Here is a 20,114-nt window from a genome sequence, read left to right as displayed (position 1 = left end):
GCCTGATACTATGACATTAATATGCAACAGCTCCGTTCTGCTATATTCCCAGTCACACAGCTGGACAAGACAAAAATAGGTATATATATATATATATATATATATATATATATATATATATATATATATATATATATATATATAGTAAAGTGAAAAAAATAATCCTTTTTATTTGTTTACTAGCATCACTGCAGTGAGAGTCTTATGTGCCCAGTTGATGATATGAGCCACAATCTGCATCTGCAGAAAGCACGAAGCAGGTGCAATCCAATTTCAGCCACTACTTTGTTTGATCAGATTAATGCTTTTAATTTAGTCCTCCAGCCTTTAGTGTTATTCACTAAAGTACTTCTGCAAATGTCCTTGATAAAATATTCCTCATCTGAGTTTTGTTTATTTTTGTTAATTATAATTTGTACCACAGTGCACCTGCCCGTGTGTTGGTGATTCAGAGGCAGCTGAAAGAGTGGCTGTCTTTGCTGATTTTATGGTTTGTCTCCTGTTAGGCTACAGCAATGACAGGACAGTTTTCCACAGTGACTTTCAAACCAGTTTGGCAGCTCTGTGCTATCAACGCATCGCAAACACGCTGATGCAAACAATCGCTGAAGACATCAAGATGACCTTTTTCATTTACTTGTTTGGAACTTCCAGATGAATCATTACTTAATTTACTGATCAAGCAAGCCAAAAATTAAAAAAAAATATCTATAACAAGACAATCATTTTGCAAAAACCAAGTCCAGAGAATTACTCGAGCTATAAAGTGAGACTTTTGAAACAGAGGATGTGGGGATCAAAGTGCAAACATGCACTGTTCATACTGTAATAAAAGTCTACTTCTATGCACAAAAGACAACAATAACAGTCTTACCACTTAAACAAGGTCTTACTCTGGACAGTCAGACAAATTAGTGACAGCCAAGTGACAGGTGGAGCACTAACACAGATGGATGACAGCAGGCGATGACAACAGATGATAGTGGAGAAAGATGGCTGCCTAATGCTGCAGCACCACTCATTAACTCGACAATCTGACAATCAAACAATAAACATACTGCAAATAAGTATTAATGTTTGTTCGTGAATAATCAAGTTTCAAAGTGTTTTATGCAACACTGTGTCTGTCGTTCAACCTACTGTACTAACAGGACAATATGTTATAAAATAAATGCACAACAATTTCAATTTAAATTAAAAACCATGTATGCATAACGCATACCTTCAAAGTATGTTTTGTGAATGACTCTCAGCTACAGCCACACTAAATTTTAGCACAATATGTATAAAACTGGCTGAGTTATAGACACTTTTGAGTTTTTGAAGGTCAGGTGTCTGTGGCAGCCATCTTGAATTGTACTGGTTTCAAGAGTTAATAAGTTGTAGATGTACATCCAGTGATTACTTTCTGCAAGTTTCATTAAACTCGTCTATGAGGGCTATGAGATATTTTGTTCACAGACAGTCACAAGAACACGTGCACCCAATCACATACAAACACACACACAGGCAAACATATTATCATCTGCCTTTGCCTTTCAGCTGCAGTATCAGCACATGTGATAAAACACAAGTCTTATATAAATCATTTGGATGGTTAGTTTCACCAGGAACAAACCTGCAAAGGCTTAGCACTGCTGGTACAGTAGTATGACATAATCGCTGTCCTGAGCAGCTCAAAACCACAACACACACACACACCCGTACACACCCACACACTGCGAGGCTTACCAGCTGAAACACATCATAAATTGAGTCTGTTGAAGGTTTGGAATTCCTGGTCCTCCTGAAAGCCGACATCCTAGCAGGTCAACAAATGTTTCACCAAGAAGCCAAGTGTTCATTTCATTCTTGTCCTGCTTTACAAGTCCAGGTAATGTTCGCTCTGCTGCGCTCCTCAGAGCAGGAAGGCTGAATTTGTCCCAAAAAAGCAGCTTTTGGCAGCTCAAAATCTATTCTGTAATGTTGAGTTTGTCATATAGAAACAAGCTGAAAGATGCCCCAGCTCTGCAGAAAGCCTCTGCTGGTAAAACTCAGTGGCAGCTGAACAAATAGGTCATTACACAGATTGTACCGAACAACAGCACTCTCCTGACATCTTACGGCGCCTATCCAATCATTTTTTTCTAAATCCCGAATGACTGCACGCTTCACTGTCGTCCTCCTCTCTTCATCCTGTCGCTTCTTGCTGCTTCTCTCTGTCCAGGTGTTTGAGCGCAGAGCTGTGACAGTGCAGATTGCAACATTCAAAAAAGATCAAATATCACCCCCCTCCTGAAGGAGAAATGGGAGGAGAATAGAGGGAGGAGATACTGGGAGGTGAGGAGGCAGTGAGTGTAGTGGGAGTCAAACACTTCTGGTGTCTCTCTCACCAATTCATCAGCCCCTAAAGAACCAAAAAAATCAAACACTGGAGAGGAACAGCAGCCTTAAAACAAGCCCTTGATATGCTCATCTTAGTTCGCTAGTTGCAGAATTCAGACTATTTGAAAATGATCACAGAAACAAACATCAATGTAAAATCTACATTCTGGTGAATTGGGGCTTTAGATACAACTTGTTCAACACTTGCAAGTCCTTAAAAAGGAAATTTTAAACAGTACTCACAGGAAAAAGACCTTGCCTTAAATCTTTTAAAAGCAAAAAATAAAAGCAGCATTAGATGACAAAAATAAAGTAAGTATCCTGAAACAGATTTAAGGATACTAACAGATTTCAAACAGAACAATGATTCTGAATGATTTAAGAGTTCTCAAAGAATTATCTGGGTTAAATATTTATCCACATCAAGTCCAATAAATACAAAGACCATTTCAAGTGAAAGTAATTTACCCTAAAACAAACATTTGGTTTATGCTCATCTTGAACTCACACACAGACAACACCCCAAGGTGACCTCAGACTTGTGAAAAGGAATAAAAGAGACATATAACTTAGACAGTTCAAAACAAGGAGTCTCCAAACCCAGTGGCTTTGTAACAAGATGTACCACATATCTGACTCACTTCTCAGAACAGAGGGGGCAGAGGAGCATGAAAGTAATGAGAAACCTGTTTCCACACCCAGCTCCTGAAACCCCACACATGAAGCACCAGGATAAACATATTACAACCCTACATGCCTGACTCGCAGGAAGACACTTTTATTACAGTTTTACATGAAGGAATCGAGATGTGTTGATCGGACATTTTTCAGCGCACATGTTTTAGCCTGCCTCAGAGAACAGGCGCGTAATTGTCACTATCAGTAAACTAAGGGAGGGGAAGGAGGGGGGAAGCAAGTAGGCATGGGTCTTAAGTTCAGTTTTGCCTGAAATCAAAATAAAAAAAATAAATAAAAACTAAACAAAACGTGCAAATCCATAAATCCCCCACAAGGGAAGATGGAATACACAGGGAGAGACTTTAATCGTTTAATCTCAAGTGAATGGATGATTGCGGTATGACAAGAGTCTTTATCTTTAAACACTGGATTTCACAGCAGACATTTAGCTTCCTCTTACACCGCGTGTTAAACTCAAGGCCCGTGGGCCACATCTAACCCGTTCATTTAAACCCACGAGACAATGTTTATTACAGGTAATATGTATTAAAGATGATGTGCGAGACACCACTAAAACTACATACTCCAGCATGACCTGAAACAGCCAGTGAATTATTATTATGTCAGTTAAGGCTTGCCAGCTCTGCTCCCTTTGCGCCTTTGTCATCATGACCATCATTAACTTTGTCCCAAAGCCTGGAGTCAAATGAAAAGTTGAGTCAGAAGACAGGTGGGAAGACACAGTATGTGCTCACTAACGTCAAAACCAAACCTGTTTGTCTTGAACGAGGACCCGACGTGGCTGTAAATAAAGAATGTAACATAGGATGACAACATGAAATGAAACACCAGGACGTTAAGGCGTAAAGGAGATACTTATAAAACCGGAATGGCTGAGAAGAAGTCATGACTCTGAGCGGACTGCGTTCACTGAAATAAAACCTTAAACCGAGGCAGCTGGTGAAGCTATGTTTACTGAAGCAGCAAATATAAAACAGCCAGTGGTTAAAGGAGTAAGAGCTTATCAGAAGATGCATAGTTAAGTGATGGCAAAACTGAGATAAAGTGCTGATTAGATGTTTTGAGAAGCATGAGGAAATCTCTCAGTTTATGAGAAGTTCAAGAAGGGACAACAGAGAGCTTCAATATCGAAAGCTGCTGTGTGATTTTTGGTTTCTGAGGGACGTAATCATTCACTTGACATGGATCATTGAGCAGTGAGGGCTTTTACAGCCCAGCTGAAATGGTGGGAGACACAGATGCTGCAATAAAACTAACAAACCACCAAATCATGACAAACCACATCTCTATTGCTGCGCTTTTTGCTTAAAACCGAGCATACTTTGTGCTGGGTTCATCCGAATTTTGCAGACTTTTGAGGGTTTGTTTTTTACCTTTGGTACAGTTTTAATGTTTCATCAGCATTAAAATGCCCCAGCCAGCTCTACACACAAGCAGCTTTTATTTTTTTTTTTATGTTCAGCAGCAGATAAAGTCGTGTGAATTTGCTCTTGTGTTTTGAAACTTAAACAATAAAACATGTTTGTTCTGTCTTCTATATAAGATGTCTTGTGAAAAGTTCATATTTCTGTGTGAATATTTTGATATAATTTGAAAAATGTGGTGAATTAATCTTTTATTCTTGGGTTTGGTTGTCAACATGAACCAAGTTTTTAATTTTGACCCTTTGTTTAATCAAGCCTGACACCCCTGTCCTGCAGCTCGAAGTCAATAAAGTTGAAGTTCTGATCTGATTTGTTGCTTCTGAGTTATCAGTTTAGTAAAGGGATATTTCATTGATTTTTCTGCAATTTGACCACCTTAAATCAGTTCCAGTTCAAAATTCTAAATACCTATACTTGTCAAATCTCATCTACATTTTTCTACATTGAACCCCGATTTTTATAAAAACAAAGTTTTGGTTTTGTAAATTCTACATTTTATTTGTTCAAGTTCAAAAAAAGGGAGGTTTCAATGCTCTTTTGCACATTGAGATCACTTTGGGTCAAGTCTACTTTAACAAATTTTGACACTGGGACTGAATTGTCCCACATTGAGGTAGATTATTTAAAATACTGTTTCTGATCTGTGGCATGTTTAACCGATTTGTGATTCTTCAAACAAAGAGTGGCTTTAGTGCAAGTTTGGCATCTTTCTCACATTAGAACAGATCCAGATTAAAAACCACAATACTTAGAGAGTTGAAACCTTAATTAGATTATCCAAATTTTGACAAAAAGTCAACAAAATACCCAACTGCCAAATCAATAGCTGTGAATCAAACACCAAATTCAGTTTTATTCAAAGTTATGAGGTGTTATCAAAGCATTTGTTTATTTATATCCTGATTATTGACATTATTCCTATTTATCAACTACATGGCTCACATGTGAACTAACATGACTCAAGAACTAAGCCGTTCCGCTCACGTGCTCACTGTTTACACTGTAAACACTTCTGTGCGCAGTGCTCCCCCCAGTGGAAGATCTTGGAAGTGCAGCAACAACTGAGCCAAAACTGCTCAGGGCTGATAAAGAGTGGTGATCGAAATGAGAAGTTACAAAGAGGGTAAAGCTACCCAGCACATTGTTAAAAGTAACCACCCACTCCGAGGACATTGATTGTGTGCGAGATGGAATTATGCCATCAGGAGAACGAACAAACCTTGATGAAACGCCGTCCCCTAAACTCTGAATAATGCATTTTCCATTTCATGTGCCCCCAAGGTGTACTGATAGGCATTTATAAATTATAACCAGCACACTTCAGCGAGGCTGGGTACACCTTGGAGAAAACCACCAATCATCTCTATTATCGTTGTTATCCTTAAGCAATCTCAGTTTTATTCTCTGCTTGGTTTATCGTGTAGTGGAGGTGGCTGTGTGCTTTGTCTAAAATAATGAACATTTCCCATTCCTCCGGCTAAGCAGACACTCATTTATCTCCACTAAATGATGTGAAACATTGTAGAATGAAGTAATTAGAGTGTGGGGATAATTAAAATTGGCCCACTTTGCCTTTTTTTCTCCCCCTCCTTCAGACGTCTGTCACCATGTGACCGTAGGCGCTGGGTGAAACGAGGTGAGACACAATTCTCAGCACTTCTTCTGAGCTTTCTCCCCCAAAAAACAGCGAAACAAAGGAGTAAATCAACATGAGGGAGGGGAAAAAAACAACATAAATATGTTGTTTTGGGGGGGCACCTACAAAGCAGATTTGGATTGTCTTTGTTAACAAAAGCATCCACGTGTTGAGGTCAGCGCTCACAGCTAAAGCACAAGCTGTCCAAGAGCCAGCAGCAGCTTCATGTTGTTTATGATAATGAACAGCAGGAGGTCAGTGGGGAGGAGGGTGAAAAAAGAGCCTGAGTTCAGAAGAAAACTGGAAGAACAGCAGGAAAGAAAGGGCATTTCAAACAAAGGACAGCGGCTAAGGAGACCGCTGATCAGAGGGACAAAAAAAAAAACAGAAAACAACAAATCGAGCTGTCATGTCTGAGACAGGGCACGGTCATATCGTTCTCAATTATGAGAACAAAGTACGAAGGGGAATATAAAAGCTGAGGGAAAAATACTTGCAGAGGAAAGGAACGATAAAAAGGGAGGCAAAAAAATGGCGACGGCAGATGGAAATTAGGACAGAAATCAGACAGCAGATGTGAGACTGAAGCGGGAGGTGAGAGACTGAAAGGTGAGATGAAGATCACAGACTGCCAAAGCTTTGTAATAGTGTTGTAATACTTGCTCAGTGTAGTGATTTGCAAGGAAATATTTGTCTTTATTACACATTAAAGGCTAAGTCTTTATTTTTCTGGCTCTTTGAGAGGGATAATATTCCTAAACACCTAGGGCTTCAGTAGTATCAAATACTTTCGTCATTAATTAAAAAAAAAAACATCACTGCCATTGACCCTTCAGCAGTTTTCCCCTCATGCGCTCACACATCTGCCTTTTGCTCTTCTTTGTCTGGATTTTTTAGCTAATATAATTTAGCTGAGTTCATTTAGGATCAAGTTATCCAACCGAGACAAGTAAAGTCTAAACATGAAACCTGAAGCTGAAACCTGAAATCCTTGTAGTAGCTAAAACTTGTTTGTTAACTTTGGTTTAATAACAACTGAAGAAAAACAGCGTACATGTTTCCAAATTGTCTACATAGATATGTAAAGCAGCCTATGACTGCGTGATAAACTCAAAAGAGCAGATTGTTTTTCATGTAGGATCTGGGAGGCAGGGCAACCTTGGACTATAAATTTAAAAGCATAAACAGAGCATCAGCACTGCGTAAAAGCATCTACCGCTGCAGCATAGCGGGCATGTAGGGACTCGGATCCCAAAATAGCAAAGTTATTTAAATTTTAATCAGGAGCTGTGCTGAGTTGTAGATAATTTTTTGGAAAGTTTACCAACTTTTTCATAACATCTGCATTAGAAAATCATAACCCAGCCTTTTTTTTTCCTTCCTGTCAGCGTTTCTCCTATCTTTTTCCTTTCTTGCCATCGATCTTTATTGGCACACTGGAGTCACAAACTCCACTGCTGTCCAACAGAACACGGTCTAAACTGCAGCCGGTACTGACCTCATCGACCGTTCTCCATCGTGACTGAAGCTCACTGACACACAACCAAGAGGGTGTGCCCTTCTCTGTCTTTTAGTCAAGATTTACTATCAAATGAAAGTTTAAAAAAAAAGCACAATTCTGGTACTTTCTGGCAATCAGACACTGCCGTTGTAATGGAAGTGACAACCGTATCCAAGGGAAACGGGCTGGCACACAGCCTCCTCCAGCAATCACTTCACCGGCCCTGATTGCACCAGACATTTTGTTAATTAGAAAGTAATGCTGTTCACTCGCTCGTCCACTCACCTGTCTTTATCCATTTCTGTGCTTCACAGCACAAACACACACACACACACACACACTCACACATCAAATTCATACTGGACACACATCTGCTCATATACTGACAAGTTCAAACAAACACATCATCAGACGTTTCTGCACCACAGAGAAACACTGAAAGGAAAAAAATGTTGTTGAAGTAAATGCACACTGTAGTGTATTTGTTAACTGGGATCAGAATGTTAAACACCCAGTCTGAGTTGTTAAGTATGATTAAATAGCAGCACTTTTATTTTAATTTTAAACATTTCCCTTGCTTTTGATCTTCCCAGAGCCACTAAGCATCTTCCAGCCTTAGAAACTGATTTTATGGTTAAATACATTCTTACTACAAATAAATAAAGACTGGGACAAATTTAGTTTAAGGCAAGCAAGAGAGTTTCTGTAAAAACTATTACTTAAATGCAATAATGCATCATGAACTTGTTTGCTTATTGATTGAATGTAGTGCTTTAATGAGCTGTCTGTTATGGTTAAAGGAAAGAAGTAGGTGCTAACCTCAAGTCATCAAGTAGAAAACATGGCAAATAAAAACTAAAATTTATTGATGCTTGAAACGACACATCTGATGGGATGTATAACTGAATTTTTATTCTTGTGAATCTGTAATATGTGTTTGTCTGCTTATGCTCGGCTCAGTGTTGCATACAATCAAACATGGCGTTAAAATGCTTTCGCCTACCTTCTTGCTGGGTGTCATGAAGGGCCTGTCTTCCTGATGCTCTTTGGGGCCCAGCTGGGGTTCTTCCTCTAAACTCTCATCCAGGCTCTCCACAGTCAAGCCCGACACCTCATCCAGGATGTCCTCTACAAAGACAGACAAGACAATGAATTTTTGGCCTCTTTTTTAATCCATAAGCAAACCTCACTTGATTATTTTGAATCTTTTTTTTTTTTTTGCTGGAATTTATACACTCTGAATAACATTCATACTCATCCCCCTATTCCATTATTTTTTAACATAGTCACAGTAGTAAAATCGTCTTTGTGCTGCTTTTAAGCTACGTTGATATTGTAATAAAAAAACCAGCCCCGTAAGTGGGTTTTATAATGTAGCTTTTTGGTCTCTAAAGTCTCCTCTGTGTTTAAGAATTTATGTTCACTAGCCTCCTCTTAAGCATGACATCATCAGTGACCTCCATTTGGCTGTAGGAGAGTTTTATTCTCCATCTGACCCTCAGCATATGGCACATCCTCTATGATGACAGTTCCATATCGCTGAAGGATGCATATTAATATTCATACTGCTCTGAGTCCCTGTATAAACAAAGCCAGCTCGTCAGTTTGCGCATTACAAGCCCCTTTTTTCAGAGGAATACAAATGGTGCCCTTGAACAAAATAAAAAGAGCAGGTCAGAGGAAGGCTGGTGGCTGCCTGCAGGTTAGTTATCAGACAGTATCTCTGCATAATTACTAAGCCACCCTTTTTTATCCCCTGCAGATATTAAAGCACCCCACTCCTCGCTACACAAAGTTGGGGGATTTGACGGTGAATGGTTGCAGTGTAAAGCATACATAGTCCTGTTGATTTAGTATTTTAAAACATAAACCAGAGCATAAAGTCTTGCCTTGGCTCTGGGAAAAGATGTCTGTAGCTGTGTCCTGTTCCCCTTCAGTGCGCCGAGGTGGACAAGAGCAGAGTATTTTGGGGTCCAGCTGGGGCAGGGTGCTGACACTCAAAGTGAGCATATGACCCGCGAACGCTGCCTTCATATCATCCATCTGGAGGTCAGATGCCGGTTTATCGTTGAGGAACAGAATCTCATCCCCTGCTTTCAAACCTGAAGAGGTAAAAAAGAAAACGAAACATTTAAGTTGAATAAAACCCTTACCAAAAAGCAAAAAACTTGAAAGTGGTTTGTTTAATTGTATTTAATTGTGATTTTGATTTGAAAAATTTTCCAAATTAAAACAAAAAACCCAGAGATTAAAAAAAAAAAAAACATGTTTAAGGGTCATCAGTGAGGTCATGACGAACACAGTGATCATCCTATAGTGTTGATGGGTACAAAGGAGCTACACAAAAGAAAAATCTTGGCTCCACATATTCCCAAACAACAGCTCTGAGACTGATCAGATATGCTGGAACTCTGAAGTGCTTCAAACACATTAAAAATGCATCCTTCCATGCTTGCTTCAGCGCTTGCGGCAAATACTGATCTAACAAGACTGGATGGATTTAGGAGCGAGTGTGCAGTGCCTGTCTATTCTTGTCCTCTTGTGTTATCATATATATTGTACGTGTGGTAATATGAATGAAAGAGAACTCCCTCTGCCTTCTCTGGAATGCAACTTCATCCGAAACTTCCCCTCTTTCACGTTTATTTGTCTGCCTGTTCCGGGATCTGTTTTCACCTGGCAGCATAGCCGGAGCAATAGTGTTTTTGCTTTGTGTGTGTGTGTGTTCGTTTTTTGTACCTTTAGAAAAATATTTGATGAACCACTGAACACATTTCAATTAAACTTTCAGAAAGTCATCATTGGGTTGAGATCTAAACCTGATTAACTGTTGAAGTCAATTTTTTTTTTTCAAGATGGCAGCCACACCTTATTAATCTTAGGAAACACAAAAATGGTTGAGCAAAAAAATCTAATGTGGTATGAGCTGAAACTGACCCCAAAGTTAGATTTTGAGCAAAAAACTAATAATTGTGAGCTCTGATTTCTTTTCACAAATATAAGTCTTAGTTTAAAACTTTGGACTGAAAGTCAATGGGTGATATGCATCCCTTCAAGAAATGCTAGGCCTTAATTGACAATTTAGCACTCGTTCGGCCAGCTTCACCAATTAACCTGGTTGGTCGTGACAGCTGTTCAGGGAATCTGAGAGCTGCTTCACCTGCCGTCACTGCTGAATAAAATCACACAAAGGAATTTTACTCCTTCTACCATAATCCCACATGATCACGTCTACTTCTGTTGCACTTAAATAATAACAGAAACAAAAGACATTCAGTAAAATACATGTATGTAAGCACACACATGTGGCTGCATATAGACTGACACACATTTAGCCATAAGTTATGACCTAGTTGTCTGAGATGGGAACTGTCAGCTGTAGTAGTCTTTATTGGACAGGGAGCTTTAACCCTTCTGGCCATAAAATGCTGTGTGTGTATGAATGTGTATGCTTGGCTGGATATGTGTGTGTGTGTGTGTGTGTGTGTGTGTGTGTGGCTCCAGTCATACACATATGTGTGCGTGTGAGTGGGGGGCAGGAGCAGAAATTACTCTGAGAGAAATAGACACCCGTTGGGGTTCCTTGTCCCGCACTTCACTCTGTGTAATCTCCTTCATTCACCATCCCTTTGTTTTCTCCTAACGCACAAAGGCGAAGGCTGAGCACACGAGTTATACTAACACAGTGCCTGACGTGCTTTTGTAACGCAAAAACTCTGTGATGCAGCAAAATGTGGCACAGCTGAGCAAAAATATGCACTGTGGTTGCTGAATGTCACAAGCCTTTTCCATTTCTGCAGAGGTGGATAGTGAGCACAGCTGTGTCCTCTGGCTGCTTGCAGCCGGCTAAGATAGCAGCTTATAGATTGCTAACACACCAGAGGCCTCAATCTCACACTTGACTAACCTTGGTCCGACCCTGGGGCACAGTGGTGAAGCATGTTATTTTCTATACATTAGAGCTGTATCTGCAAAACGGCCACATGTTTTTCAAAGTCATTATGTTTCTCTGCGATAGGGACCAGTTAGTGTGTGTGGAGGTGTGTGTGTGTGCGCGTGTACTGGGTGGTGAACTTGAAACCCAACAGATCAAAATATACAAAGAAAAAAGATGGAAGACGCAAATCTGCAGCCACTTTTTAATTTTTTTCTTTACATATATTTTTTAAAGATCTGGCTCTGATGGGATAATTCAGAATTGTTTGAAGTGGGGGGTCTGTGAAAAAGTTATGAACAATTATTTTCTTACCTGTTGGAGATGGGGTTAATTAATTAGATGAGATTAATGAGCTAAAAGCTAGGTCAGAACTCCTAAAAGGTAGCTACACAGTTTAGATGAAAAGCTGCCTTAACTTGTGCACTTTTCAGAACATGATGTGTGTTTTCTCTGTTATCATCTTTTCTCTCTCCTCTTCAAAGTAATCACGCATCTTTTTCTACCTGAAGGGATTCAGCCTGGCTTACTAGGTGATGTAATGTAGTCACATAACAATGCACTGACAATAAACCATGTGGAATACAGTGTTTCTGGGGTATTTAGATATCAAATATGTCATCTGAGTTCAAAAGAAACCATCTCTGTTCATACAGCACAACAATAAAATTCCTAAACGGAATTTTTGTTTTGATTTCTGACTTTGAATACTCACTCTTGGGACACCTAATGGGAAACATTACACACTGCAGATTTGTTTGTTACTGATAAAAAATGCATACACATATATACATGAAGATTTGTGTACCTTTGGCTGAAGCCAGGCCTCCCGCTTTCACCTCGGTAATATGAAGCTGCTGCACCCCGTCCTCATCAATTACTGCCACAGAAAAACCTATAAACATGAAGAATTGCACACAGGGAGATTCAATGTTTAGTCCTTTTTGAAATATCTATTTGAGAGGATGCACTGCTGCATAAAAATGAAGCGATTAGATCCACTTAGGACCACTTGTGCTCTCACTGAGTCATTTTCTTTTAGTAATTATCAAAGCACGACTCAATAAAGTCCATTAAGAAATCAATTTGACACAGAGTTTTAAAGCGTGTCGAGAACTGAGGACCACTGTCGCAGACGTACGTACCATGCCCGATGGTGCTGGACTCGGCTTTGTCAAAACGGATCACCTTGGTAACTTTGGGGCAAATCTCAATCTCTTTGTAGAGCTGCAAACACATACATGTATAATTAATTGAGAAAAAAAGAAGAAGAAAGAAAGGCTACAGCAACGGATAAGGTCAAGGCTGTGCTATAACTCTTAATAAAGAATGAACAGGTTCATGCATTATTCCGACTCCTCGGAAGATCAAGTGCATGAAAGGTTCGTGGGGGTCAAAATAAAGGTCATGTCTGTGGAGTGAGAGGGTGTTCAGACGAGGCTTTGACCTCATACCAGACAAGAGCATAGACACAGCTGTGTGGATGAAGCAACAGACAGGACAGACGTCTGCGCTGTGCAATATCCTTTGCCGAGGAGAAATAATAATGTAATATCATACGCTGAGCATGAAAGAGGGTGAAATGAGTGACTGATCAAAGCAGGAAGATAAAAGTGACTCTTGTTGGAAAGCGCAGTTAGATAGTGATTGTGCTTTGGGAAAAGGTTCAGTATGTCACCTACACAGCTCCGCCACAAAGGGAATCCATTCTGGGGATAATATGGAGGTGAGTCCTTTTTCAGCAAGTCCGATTGTTTGTGTGAATAATATAAAAAGTCCAAACACACACACACATACTGTACAATACAAATGGATTTCATTCAAAGCACACACAACACACTCAGAATGCTATTTTGAATTATTTATAGCATATTGCAAAAATGGCTCTTTTGCATTCTGGGAATTTAGTGTGCATGGTATATTAAATCTGAAACCAGGTCACAAAGCATGCACAGGATTACATCCATATCTGCTGATAAAGCAACAGGAATTAATTTATTATGAGGTGAAGGTGAAACCCAAATGGGACACTATTTCTTAGCTCAGACTGCAACAAAACAACTGGTCATTTTCATCAACAACACATGCTGTAAACCAGCTCTACTCAACAAATTGGATTATTTGTTTGGTATAATGTAATCTAGGTGCAGTAATGTGAATTTTTCTTACAAAATCAGAAATGTCCTCTTCAAATTTGGGAATATAAAAAAGCGTCTGGTTGTCCACCCAAACCTTCACACGCAGGTAGTGGCCAGAGATGTCAATCTTATGGGTCTGCAAGCACCAAAAATAGACAAGTAAAATACATATTACATTTGATGAATCTAAATTGTGTAGCAGAGATAATGGTAATTGTATAGGAATTATAATATTGCATATTTTGACACAGCTCTACAGCTAAAATATTTGCAGTCTTGACAGTATGACAGCAGGTTAAGACACTGTAAAGTAAAAGTGTGTACTGGGGCTGAATAATTATAGAAAACCTGTAACATCAAACTGTGGTTTATTGCTTTTGGGGGAAAAACACATAAAATATGTCTCCCCAATAACCCCAGTACTGTCCTACCTTACAGATGGAGCTCAGGACCTCCATTGCTGTTTCACCAGGCTGTATGACAGCCAGGACGGGCTCATTGTTGGGCAGACACACCCAGGAAGGTTTCAGGTGATCGGGAACCCAAATATCACTGTCCACAGTTTGGTTGGGAATACTTTTCACTGAGTCTTCGGTTTTCTTCTGAAAGATACACATAACCCGCACATACAATGTACTGAGTAAAAACAGGCATATATCTTTCTTTTTAGACTAAACAACAATAACCCATGGTGAATTTGAATCAACAGCATATTTGTAAAAAGCTATTTATTTGTGTTAATGAAAACTTTTACTGCTTTATGTTTTGCATACTGTTTGTGTAAAATTTCCACATGTGCATTCTGTTTAAATTGTTCTCCATACCATTTAAGATGATCAGATTGATCTCCACCAGCAACCTGACCACCGTGTCAGCCTCTCTTCTGTTTGACCTTACAACGTATCCCCTTCTATCAAATAACAGCATCCAGATTTTCTCTTTCATTCTTCTATCACACCCACCCCCTCCATTAATCATTTTGTCTCCTTCTTGTGCCCTTTCCCCTATCTGTGCTTCACTCCATCAATTCCCCCTCCCCTTTCTTTTTCCCTTCATGCCATGTAATCTGCTGACAGTTAACAATCACGCCCTGATGTGGTCCCCGTTGAAATTAAACTAAATCTCAGCTCTGTCTCTCTGTGTGTGTTAGCACGAGTGGGATTCTGCGCAATAGAAAGAAAGTGGAAGAAACAATGAGATCTAAACAGTGAATTAAACTCCGAGGCACAATTTGGATTCACATAAACTGACTGACTCGTGCACAAACAAAATGCAGATACACAAAAAAAGGAGACACATTTTCCCAGACAGACAACAGGCTGGGGGGCCCGTAACCAGGACCTCCCCCCAACTCCCTGAACTCCCAGGCTTGCTCGGCACCATCTGGTTTCCCTCCTGGCCTATCTAAGATTCCTCTGCTGGGGGGGGTGAAGGGGTTCCTGGAGGCACATTAAAATCTACTGGTCTCTCATTCCCTCCTGTGCTAACAACAAGATTCCCCAGAATCACAGCTCGGACCAGACTATGTGGCATGCTCACTTGAAGCTAATCTGAAAAATCCTCACTGTGAAAATGTAAATACATGTTTGCAGCAGTTGTAGCTACAAATCAAGCCATGCTAAGTTTTATGCATTTCTTCACAGTCCTCCCTGCCAGCAGAGGTTGAGCGTGGGTGGAAGGAAATTGATCTCTCATTCTGCCACTGGGGGCCCTCACAGCTAGAGCAGTTTATTGCTCCAGTTTTTTTTCTTCCATCTGCAGGGTTCAGACAGAGGCTCGTCTCTCCTCTCCCACATCTCCTTTGCCTTTTATCACTTCTCATGAAATATGGAGCGAACATGCCTGTCCTTGCACAACCTCAAGTATGAAAGAGAGGGACGTTTTTCTTTACAGTTTATGTAAAATCACCACTCATTCGTCTGTGATAAAATTCTAATGAACAGTTCTATGTCAGGCTAAAGTTTAATTTCAGTTGTGTCAAAAGTGCGGTCAATACAAGGGGACACATGAATGCACAGATGGTGTGAAACTTCTAGGCCCTTTGGTATATCATTTCTGCATAATTTGAGCTAATGATCTGCAAATATCAGATCAAATTTGTCTCAATGGGATTAGCAGACTGGAGTATCTCTCTAGTTGATGAAGTGTGATTCTGATAGAGGTGAAATTGCCTGAAGCAAAAAAAAAGACCCAAAAAGAAACAGTGCTCTTTCAACACTGATTTAAATTTTTATTTGACAGATAATAATGCTGTTATTTCTGTTTATCATGCTAAATGGTCACTACTGGGGAAAAAAAGCTTCAAGGTCATTATTTATTGACTAATGCAGTTTGAGGAAGAACTAGATTTGACAAATTTAAAAGTTTTATAGATTTGCAAATTTCTCAGATCACTTCACATCCAGAGGACAAGTTGGCGTCTGAAATTGTTACACCATGAGCTCGAGAATGACCGCAAAGAAATGCTCACTGGTGCAAAATGGTGCACGGGTTTTATTCCTCCCTCAGATGACCCGTTGAATAAAGACCCAACGCACCAAACCCATCTCAGTTAAGCGAAAGGAAGTGGAAAATCCAGCTATTCTGCTGGCCTGAGGGTCTTAAGAAGCCCCTATCTCATTATACAGACACAAAAGGTTCATCAGATGCTCCATTGATCTTTCTTTTGGTTTACAAGAAAGGCAAACAACGACACATAATTAGCCTAAAGCTAAAAGAGCTCGGGTTCTCTGTAGTGAAACTAAGAAACAAAGGAACTTTGTTTGGCCTGAGGAAGACTTTTATGGTATAGACAAAAAACATTCACTGTTGTTGCTGTTTTTTATCTCACTTTGGCTGCAGGATGGGAAAGAACTAATGAAAAAAGACAAGTTATGACCTACTTTATGATGCTAACTTTTTTAAAGCGTGTAACATCATTAAAAGAGCAAATCATCATTCATGTTTCAAATAAAACAGCATCATTTCCAACAAACCTTTTCAAATTTTTTTAAAACTCCGAGTCTCACTTATTACTACCAAAAGTCTAAATTTGTAGATTATTTATTCACCATTGTGATGTGACAGTACATATGGTCAATAAAGGTTTTCTAAGCACTTACAGATTTCTCACTGGCAGAATCTTCAAACATGCGCTCCAGGGGTTTTCTCACAGGTTCTATCTGATCTTTAAACACCTAGAACCAAAAAGAAATCAGTTTAAATGCATTAAAAAAGTCTCAGCTACAGAGAAATTGTTTTAATAATGAATATAAAATATGCAGAGTCCAAATATTAAACTTGCAAACACAGAGTTTTATTTTTATTATTGTTACAGTAACTACTGTATGTGAGTAATATCTTTGAACTAAACTGGATCTTTACAAAATTGAAGCTTATTTTTAGATGGGTAACTCAGTGTAGTCAGTCAGAACCTGGTCAATTGAAGGATGTGCCTTGCTCTTCCGCTTGGAGACGGTGTCCAGACCCCAGAGGGAGGAGAAACGGCTGCGGCGTTTACTGAAGGTACGAGGCAAGGCCTGGTTTCGCTTCCTGACGCTGCTTTCAGTACGAGCAGAAACCTGGGACAGCACAGAAAACATATCAAACATGGAAAAGAGTTTAAAACCTTAAATACTTTCAAATCTGCAGTTTAATGANTTAATGATTATATATATATATATATATATATATATATATATATATATATATATATATATGTGTGTGTATAGAAACCTTTATTAACATATTAAACCCATTTGCACACTTTGTAAACAGAAAGAAAATTTGCTGTAGTCACATTAAATATTTATTCATTTCCAACATTTTTTTTCTGTAAACCTGCATGTCTTTCAGCATTATTAATGTGTTCTCAGAGGTGTATGTCATCCATGCTATGTGCACTAATATTGACATAAATAAAAAAAATCTATATAATTTAAAAGTACAAACATTAATGCATTATTATTCATGATACAAACATTAATATGTTTGTACTACTGCAAAATAAATATACTAAGAGATTAACCATATAGTACAAGCTCATCATCGACCATTCTGTTTTAATTTTTTTACAAAAACACATTTTCAGTAGTATAATATATGTATTTATATATAACATGACTGCTTCCAATCTCCGATTTTGTTCAAGCGCACAGATTTTTTTAAAAAAACAAAACGCTTTTGGCATGTCTGGTTTAATTCATGCTCATCTGCTGAACTCTGATGACTTCAGACTCAGTACAGTGCACCACTACGCACTTGCATACAGTGTATGCACACACAACAGAAATAATGTAGCCGTGTTACGGCGCTGTCTGTTCAGCAGTCGTTGCTCAGGAGATGCGAACACTTCAGACATAACAGATCAAACGGTCCTCTTATTTAAGCTGTATGTGAGAAGTTATTGTACTGCCAGTCTCTTTTTACCAAAGACTATAACAGCCCCTTATACATTAGGGAATTAATGTAGGGAACAAAGACTAGAAACTTTTGTGACAGGGCAAAAAAAAAAAAAAGTTAAAAGAGAGAAGAACTCATTTTATTTCTGCCTACATGAACTTTTACATTTTACTAACTGGTTGCCTGCTCTAATCTTTATTCCATCGTTATGTTTAATTTGTTGGACGACTGACAAAATGAACTTTAAAATGTAAGAAACAAGCGGCTAATGATAAAGTAGGAGATACAGACACATGTGGTACATTAAAAGAAAAATAAATGCAGTAAATTATATGGTTGATAAGGAAAAAGTGAGAAACTGGGGAAGATAGACACAGACAAAGGAAGTGAGAGTGTAGGCTGTAAAAGCAAAGGGAAGCAAGGGGCAGAGAGTGTTAAGCCTGTTTGTGGGAAAGTGCCTCAGGGATGCTTACTAAAAGAGTTCGTATTGATCCACCAATCACAAAAATACACTGCCGATGTGTAATGTTGTGGGTGTGTGAGAGGAAGAAAGAAAGAGTGAAAAAACAGTTTGCATGTTTCTCATGGCCAAAATCATGTTGGTATTAAACCAAACCTTCTTCTTCCTCTTCACTTTACTCTCTGTTTCCTGGGTGATGCTTTGCATAGCATACATTACACACCAGAGCATAAACAGTATTCAATAATAACGTTTAAACCAGCTATCTACAACTGTGTCCTGCGTGTGCAGCCATCATAGATTCCATAAAACATCAATCAAGCACCAGGTTGTTAGCTACAAGGTGGATCACTTTTGTTTGTACAAAACATCTTGCAGATGATTGATTGGATTAAGCTCAGGGGAATTTGCAGACCATGTCAACACTTTGACATCTTTGTCGTGTTCCTCAGAGGATTCATGAACAAGTTTTGTAGCGTGATGAAGCACATGATCGTTCTAAAAAGAAAAGTCACTTCCCTTGGTGGAATAGAGTTGTGACAAAAGGTAGATTGTAACAATGCCAAAAAAAGCATCCTTATGAATGCTGAAACCCAGGGTTTTCCCCAAACGAACATGAGCTGGCGCACTGCACTGCTCTCTGGGTAGCCAGCCTTTATCAGTAATAGGCAAACTGGCTTAACTGCTACAAATTCTGGTAAAAACTGATGATTGCCTATTGTTCAGCTTACAGTCAGCTCTGAAGTAATTAAACAGTGCACACACACTCAGCTGTCCAAATGATGTAAAAGAAATAATTACTCATTAGCTTTATGATTCATGCATTGTTCAAGGGCTCACGTCTGACTCTTATATGCCTCTTTTAGACACATTTGGTGAAAATTAGAGGTACGCTGACCACATTGGGTACCTATTGCATCAATCAATGGGCTTATTTCACAGCACATTTTGACTTAAAGCGTAGGACAAGACCAAATGCATTACCAAGGACTATATTCCATTTAGAGGATGTTCTGCATTTGCATATATTTTACAAAAACAACCAATTTGCGCATCTGCAGAAGTGGATCACAGCCCTAATAACACATCTGTGCTTGTCCAATTCTGTCAAGTTAAAATGTCTGAAATAATGACCCTTGGTTGCTCACAACCATTAATTCTTGAACAATTTTTGGTATGCTTTAACCACTGCCTTAATGGAATATTACCTCAACAAATTGCCCTGTTTGACAGATGACATTTTGGTGAAATGATAAATGTCATATCCGTGAGTTCCTGATGATTTGAGTGGTATGGTTTGCCAGTCGTGATCATTCCTTTTATGTTGATGTTTCAGTTTATGCATTCTTAGAGTGCTTCAAATATCACATATCACAGTCGGTGTGAAACACAACGCTAACGACCTGGCTTTGAGCCACAAGCTAATGTTGTCAACAGCACACAGAAGAACAAACTGAAGGAATGTTTTGTTTTATTTTTGTCTCAGACTTCCTGGAAGGTAATGAGAAGAATGTTTTAAGTGCTGCCTGGTGGTGATGATAAATGATGTAAGCATGTAATTCTCCACTTTAACATTTT

General features: G+C 39.0%; 1 protein-coding gene across 5 annotated transcripts in view; it reads right to left on the bottom strand.

The window, feature by feature from the left end:
• LOC108237009 (T-lymphoma invasion and metastasis-inducing protein 1) overlaps nucleotides 1-20,114 on the bottom strand; it is a 54,741-nt gene that overhangs the window by 9,895 nt on the left and 24,732 nt on the right. For 4 of the 5 annotated variants that reach the window (XM_037979019.1, XM_017418167.3, XM_017418166.3 and 1 more), the window contains 8 exons: nucleotides 17,110-17,256; nucleotides 16,798-16,872; nucleotides 14,128-14,298; nucleotides 13,728-13,832; nucleotides 12,704-12,785; nucleotides 12,367-12,453; nucleotides 9,514-9,726; nucleotides 8,628-8,752 (listed from right to left, as the gene is read on the bottom strand). In XM_037979019.1, the coding sequence (XP_037834947.1) occupies nucleotides 8,628-8,752; nucleotides 9,514-9,726; nucleotides 12,367-12,453; nucleotides 12,704-12,785; nucleotides 13,728-13,832; nucleotides 14,128-14,298; nucleotides 16,798-16,872; nucleotides 17,110-17,256 (1,005 nt within the window). Of the gene's footprint in view, nucleotides 1-1,731; nucleotides 2,230-8,627; nucleotides 8,753-9,513; nucleotides 9,727-12,366; nucleotides 12,454-12,703; nucleotides 12,786-13,727; nucleotides 13,833-14,127; nucleotides 14,299-16,797; nucleotides 16,873-17,109; nucleotides 17,257-20,114 lie in introns of those variants that run through there. The other variant, XM_025006323.2, reaches the window with a different exon arrangement.

This window comes from Kryptolebias marmoratus, linkage group LG13, assembly GCF_001649575.2.
Source record: "Kryptolebias marmoratus isolate JLee-2015 linkage group LG13, ASM164957v2, whole genome shotgun sequence".
NCBI classification, from domain to species: domain Eukaryota; kingdom Metazoa; phylum Chordata; class Actinopteri; order Cyprinodontiformes; family Rivulidae; genus Kryptolebias; species Kryptolebias marmoratus.
Note: the sequence above shows the minus strand (reverse complement) of the source record. Positions and strands in the feature narration are given on the sequence as shown.